General features: G+C 38.3%; 1 protein-coding gene across 1 annotated transcript in view; it reads right to left on the bottom strand.

Moving 5' to 3' along the window:
* HAUS6 (HAUS augmin-like complex, subunit 6) overlaps positions 1-7,270 on the bottom strand; it is a 72,291-nt gene that overhangs the window by 17,459 nt on the left and 47,562 nt on the right. Inside the window, exons 10-11 of the mRNA XM_011930414.1 lie at positions 6,886-6,988; positions 523-604 (exon numbers count right to left, since the gene is read on the bottom strand). Of these exons, the coding sequence (XP_011785804.1) occupies positions 523-604; positions 6,886-6,988 (185 nt within the window). The remainder of the gene's footprint in view (positions 1-522; positions 605-6,885; positions 6,989-7,270) is intronic.

Genomic DNA, 7,270 nt, shown 5'->3' with positions numbered 1-7,270 from the left:
AAAAAAAAAAAAGGTGGGGGGGGGGCAAAATTATGCACTATCCCAGAGTAAGACAGACTGGAAACTGTTTTAAGATGGGAATAAAATTAATATAGAAAAAAATATATAAAAATCAAATTTGGGTCAGGCATAGGGGGGTAATGACCATAATCCCAGCACTTTGGGAGGCCCAGGCAGGAGGATCACTTGAGGCCAGGAGTTAAAGACTAGCCTCTGCAACCTAGAAAGACCACACCTTTTGTTTTTCCTTTTAGAACAGACAGGGTCTTGCTGGACTGGTCTAGAACTCTTGGGCTCAAGCGATCTTCCCACCTCAGCCTCCCAAAGTGCTAGAATTACAGGAGTGAGCCACTATATCCAGTGATTGGTGCATTTTTACAATCCTCTTGTAAGACAGAAAAGTTCTCCAAGCCCCCCCCAACCCAGAAGTCCAGCTGGCTTCATCTCTCAGTCCCATCTGTAGTTTTTATAAAATAAGAGTTTTTTTAAATGTTTAAGAAAAGAAAATCAAATTTGTTTTACCTGTTGGCTAGATCATGTAGAGCTCCCAAAGTATTACTGTCTCCTCTGCAACCATTTTCTTGGTTATGTTGCTTATGTGTATCTAAAGAAAATTAAAAATTGATTACTCTTTAATTAGGTTTGTACATTCTAACATTCAAGGATCCCTTGAAATTCTAGAACAACTTCTAAACAGAAGAAAACAGAAAAACCAAAATATGAACACTAATAGGAAAAGATAATTATTCAATTGATAAGTGTAAAGTGATGAGCAGATAAGTAATAGAGAATATCTAGCTTTTATAAAAGAAATGACGACTAATACTAAAACAAGTTTCTCAAAGAATAAGAATCCATAATTCCCCAGTGTTATATGCTTCATGTTTACATACACAGATCATGAGATTATCACAAAAGCCAGCAAGGCCAAAAAGTTAGTCTTAGCATATTTCAGTGCACATTTATGATATCAACCTACATAATTATTCTTCAACCTATGACTGAATAACTACATGCTACTACCATTCCCACATGCTACTACCATACCAACAATGGGAGAAAGAAATGAAAGATGGAGACGTTGCCTCCGAAGAGTCAGTCTAGGAAAGGATAGTGATGTGTCAAGTGTTGTTATACTTCTACAGTATTATGACAGAAGTACACACAGAATTTAAGGAGGCAGAGGAGAGACATCCAGCCCAGACTGCGGAGTGGGAAGAAGGCATGAAGGTACTGAGAGAACGAGGTACAAGCTGCTATGATGGAGCACAGGGTACATCCAGTGGAAGCATGGTGGGAAGTAAGACTGATGAAGAAAGCCATGGCTAGATTACAGAAGATCTGATATTCCAAGGGCTTGTCCTCTTTCAGCATGTTACCTTCTGAAAGGCTTTTCCCAGTTGTATGTGTCCAAAGTGGAACAGAAGCCATAATGAAAGAAGATGACAACATGAAAACCAGGCAGTTACAGAAAAGAAGTAAGTAAGGATTAGAGAGGTAAAAAGTATATATCTATGACTACTAAATACTAGACAGACAGGTCAAAAAGCAGATTAAACATAACTAAAAGATAATCAGTGAGTTATAGGAGCGATCTAAAGAAAATACCTAGAATGAAGCCATGAGATACAAAAAAGTTGTAAATATGAATGAGAAGTTAAAAGATATGAAAGACAGAATCAGAAGTCCCAACAATAGGAGTTTCAGAAGGAAAGGATCAAAAGAAAAAGAGACAAAGTAATATTTTAAGAGATATTGGTGAATAAGTTTCTAAAACTGAAGATACGAGCTTTCAGAATAAATAAGCACACACAAATCCCAAATAGGCTAAATAAAACAAAACTACATTTAGATATATCCCAATGAACCTGTGTAATACAAAAGAAAAATATTTTCTTTTTTTCTCTTTTTTTTTTTTTTGAGACAAGTTCTTGCTTTGTCACCCAGGCTGAGTGCAGTAGCACAATCATGACTCACTACAGCCTCGACTTCCTGGGCTCAAGTGATACTCCCACTTCAGCCTCCCAAGTAACTGGGGCCACAGGTGTGTGACACCATGCCCAGCTAATTTTTTTTTTGTAGAGACAGGGTCTCACTATATTGTCCAGGTTGGTCTCCTAGGCTCAAGCAATCCTCCTGCCTCAGCCTCCCAAGTAGCTGGGACTACAGGCGCCCGCCACCTCGCCCAGCCAAAGAAAAATCTTAAAAGCAACCAGAAATCAAAAATTAACTAACTATAAATGGGCCGAGCCCAGTTACTCATGCCTGTAATACCAGCACTTTGGGAGGCCAAGGTGGGAGAATCACCTAAGGTCAGGAGTTCGAGACCAACCTGGCCAACATGCTGAAACCCCGTCTCTACTAAAAATGCAAAAGTCAGCTGGGCATGGTGGCACATGCCCTATCCCAGTTACTTGGAAACCTGAGCTAAGGGAAGAGCTTGAACCCAGGAGGGAGAGGTTGCAGTGAGTGGAGATCATGCCATTGCACTCCAGCCTGGGCAACAACAGTGAAACTCCCTCTCAAAAAAAAAAAGAAAAATTAACTCTCACACCTGTAATCTCAGCACTTTGGGAGGCCAAGGCATGCAGCTCACTTGAGGTCAGTGGTTCAACATGGTGAAACCCCATCTCTATTAAAAATACAAAAATTAGCTGGATGTGATGGCACATTCCAGGAATCCCAGCTACACGGGAGGCTTAGGCAGGAGAATTGCTTGAACCTGGGAGGCAGAGGTTGCAGTGAGCTGAGATTGCGTCACTACACTCGAGTCTGGGTAATAAAGACTCTGTCTCAAAAAAAAAAAAAAAAAACAAATCAACTACAAATGAATGACAATTAGACCAACAGCAAATAGCCTCAAAAACAACAGAAAACAATGAGATCGTATCATCGAAGTCTGAAAGAGAAATAAGTGCCAATCAATCTAGAATTCTATATCCAACTAACTATCATTCAAAAATTAGTGAAAATGACATTTTCACAAAAAGACTGAGAATTTTACTATTCAGAGTTCAAGAACTAAGCATATACTTTGACATATACTTCTCAAAAAGAGAAGAACAAAAGAATAGACCAAAAATGTCACTAATCATGTTGCTCAATTTAAACACAGTAATTGTTAAAAACAATTTTTATCAATGTCATTAAAAAAAGACAGGCATTATTCTAGAATAAAAGTTACTAAGAGAATAAAACAATCACATGTAATGAACTAACCCTCTCTGGATCCTGGTTTGAAAAGTATAAACATTAATAAAGAACCTTTTGGAAGATAATAAAAAAAAATTCAATTATAAACTTTAAAAAAGAGGAAGAACAATATTACATATTGTTTATAGGTCTATACATAGGTAACAAATTTATTTTATAAACATACAACAGACTAAAGATTAGATTCAGAAAAGTGATTACCTCTGTGAAATCAGTAAGGAAGGTGAAGAAAGGTGGATATCCAAGGATTAACTATATATGTACATTTTTAAAAACCTAAAGTGAATATTGCAAACCTTTGCCAAAAAGGTGTTTAATAAACAAGTATTTATAATATTATTCTCTGTACTTTTCAATATGCTGAAATATAATTTTAAAAAACATTTTTAAAGTAAATTAAGTAAGATGCAATATGTAAGGTACAGGAAGGCAGAAATGGCTGTTTTATCACAAAAAAACATAATGTTTAAGTAGCCCAGCTCAGATCAAGGTTCTATACTAGGAGAAAAAAAAGGGGGATTCCCAAGAGTACCACTTCCAACTGGACTTCCTAAACCGACACATTTTCCCTCAGTATAAAGGCAAGTAGAGAAACTCCAAATGGACATGAGAATTTCATAGATTCGAAGGGGTAAAGTAACCCTGGTGAGAGTGCAAAAGCCCTTTCCCAACTGAAATGAAAACACAACACAATGCCAAGAGCTCTGTTGGCTAGTGGATTTGAAGAAAAAAAAAAAGAGACAGAGCGAGAGAGAGAGAAATAATTCAAAAATAAAAGAGTTAAAAACAAAGCCAAGAGCTATCAAAAGAATTCTACCATAATTAAGGACTGTCCACAGCCACCATGGAACCAGAATGCTCTATCTGAAGCTCCTCTTCATTTATCAAACCATGCAGCCTTTTATTTTTTTTAAAAGAAAGGGTCTCATGCTCACTTCAGCTGCACATATATTAAAATTGGAACAATACAGAGATTAACATGGCCCCTGAGAATGGATAGCATTAATTTTTAATTAAAAAAAAATTTTTAAGTTAAAATTTAAGAAAAAGGGCCAGGTGCGGTGGCTCACACCTATAATCCCAGCACTTTGGGAGTCTAGGCAGGCAGATTGCCTGAGCTCAGGAGTTTGAGACCAGCCTGGGCAAAACGGTGAAACCTGATCTCTACTAAAATACAAAAAATTAGCTGGGCGTGGCGGCGTGTGCCTGTAATCTCAGCTACTGGGGAGGCTAAGGCAGGAGAATTGCTAGAACCCGGGAGGCAAAGGTTGCAGTGAGCCGAGATCGCAGCATGGCACTCCAACCTGGACGACAGAGTGAGATTCTGTCTCAAAAAGAAACAAAAAAATTTAAGAAAAAGAGAAAAGAGAGAGAGGGGGTCTTATTCTGTTGTCCAGGCTAGAGCATTGTGCAGTGGAGTAGTAATAGCAGCCTTGACCTTCTGGGCTCAAATGATCCTCCTAAATAGCTAGGACTACAGACACACACCACCATGCCTAGCCAATTTTTCATTTTTTGTAGAGACTGGGTCTCACTATGTTGTCCAGGCTGGTCTCGAACTCCTGGGCTTAAGCAATCGTCCACCCTCAGCTTCTCAAAGTGCTGGGATTACAGGTGTGAGCCACTATGCCCAGCCCCATGCAGACTTTTCTATGTCTTCTCTTCTGGTTGCACCTAAACTGAGCCTTGCTCTCTGGTCTATAATCTTTCCCAACCAGTGTCCTCCCCAAATACACCTGACTCTCAAACCAATTACCTATCCCAGTGATTAAGTCCTGTGCTAACTGCTGTCATGACCTTTCGCCTGAGTGAACTACAGCCTACAACTATTACCTGCTCCAATTTGGCTATATAATTTGTTTTTTATTCATTCATTCCTTATCTATCCTCTATTTACTGAACCTAATTGTCTTGTACACATGTGCTAATTAACACAGGTTAATTATTGTACTATTCTTTCACGTTAAAAAAAAATTGTGAGCTTCCACAAAAAACCTGTACGGAATGTTTATAGAAGCATTACTCATAATAGCCAAAAGGTGAAAACAACCCAAATGTCCATCAACAGACGAATGGATAAACAAAATGTGGTAGAGGCATACAATGGCATATATTCATAAAAAAGGAATGCAGTACTGACTGATACATGCTACAACTTAGATGAACTTTGAAAACGCTATGCTAAGTGAAAGAAGCCAGTCACAAAAGTCTATGTATGATATGATTCCATCCATATGAAAATCCACAACAGGGAAATCTGGAGACAGAAAATATCTTCGTAATTGCTTTGAACTGGAGAAATGAAGGGGGATTGGGGGGTAATAGCTAAAGGGTATGAGGTTTCTTTTTCAGGTGATGAAAATGTTTACAATTGTGATGATGGTTGCACATATTTGTGAATTTAGCAAAAAACAAGAAATCATACATTTTCAATGAGTGAACTGTATGATATGTGAATTCTAACTCAACGAATCTGATTTTTAAAAATTGAAGGCTGATACATGCTACAAGATGTAAAAAACTTGAAAATACTGTACATGTGGTGCCTCACACCTATAATCCCAGCATTTCGGGAGGCCAAGGAAGGAGAATTGCTTGTAATCAGTTCGAGAAAACATTGTGCAAAGTTAAAAACAATGCAAGTGAAAGAAGCCAGAAACAAAAGGCCTCATATTATATGACTTCATTTATATGGAATATCCAGAACAGGCAAATCCATAGAGATAAGAAGTACATTAATGGGCTGGGCACAGTGGCTCACACCTATAATCCCAGCACTTTGGGAGGCCGAGACGGGCAGATCATTTGAGGTCAAGAGCTCAAGACCAGCCTGACCAACATGGTAAAACCCAGTCTCTACCAAAAATACAAAAAAAAAAGCCAAGTGTGGTGGCACATACCTATGATACCAGCTACTCATGATGCTGAGGCAAGAGCATTAATTGCTTGAACCCAAGATGGAGGTTGCAATGAGCTGAGATTGTACCACTGCACTCCAGCCTGGGCAACAGAGCAAGACTCCATCTCAGAGAAAAAAAAAAAAAAAGTACATTACTGGCTGCCAGGGACTAGCGGGGAAAATGGAAGTGACTGGTTAATGGGTTAGAGGGTTTTTTTGAGATGATGAAAATATTCTGGCGGCTGGGGCTCAGTGGCTCACACCTGTAATCCCAGCACTTTGGGAGGCTGAGACAGGTCAATCATTTGAGCCCAGGAGTTCAAGACCAGCCTGGGCAATACAGTGAAATCCCATTTCTACAAAAAAAAATTACAAAAATTAGCCAGGTGTGGTGGCGCACACCTCCAGTCCCAGCTAAGTGAGAGGCTGAGGTGGGAGGATCACTTGAGCCTGAGGTAGTCAAGGCTACAGTGAGCTGAGATCGTGCCACTGCACTCCAGCTTGGGCAACAGAGTGAGACCCTGTCTCAAAAAAAATGAAAGGAAAACTTCAGAAACTAGATAGTGATGATGACTGCACAACACTGTAAATATACTAAATGCCACTGAGTTGTATACTTTGCAATAACTGAAACTGTGAATCTTAAGTTACATGCATTTCACCACAATTTAAAAAATGGAAGAAAAAAAACAAGGAATACAAAGAACTATTATAATAATGAAAAAGAATGACAGGAAGGAGGTTTCAAAGAGAAAAACAAATAACCAACCAACCTGGAAGTGAAGCAGGATACTGACAAAGAATACTCTTTGCATATACTTCTTCTGAGGCAGGATCAAACGAAAGGGGAGACATTGGTGGTAAAAGATCTACAGACTTAAAACAGAAAATTCACAATTTTGAAGTAAACGTATTTGCTAACTACTACAATAACAATGCTGAGTTAATCTATGAATAGATTATTTTCTCCCTAAGAAAGACAGAATTACCAAGCATGTATCAGATAACTATTTTTATTTGTTTATTTATTTTATTTTTATTTTTGCATATTATGGTTCATATGCTATTTTTTTTTTTTTATTATACTTTAAGTTCTAGGGTACATGTGCATAACGTGCAGGTTTGTTACATATGTATACTTGTGCCATGTTGGTGTGC

This window comes from Colobus angolensis, unplaced genomic scaffold (genome assembly GCF_000951035.1).
Source record: "Colobus angolensis palliatus isolate OR3802 unplaced genomic scaffold, Cang.pa_1.0 Scaffold86, whole genome shotgun sequence".
NCBI lineage: Eukaryota > Metazoa > Chordata > Mammalia > Primates > Cercopithecidae > Colobus > Colobus angolensis.
Note: the sequence above shows the minus strand (reverse complement) of the source record. Positions and strands in the feature narration are given on the sequence as shown.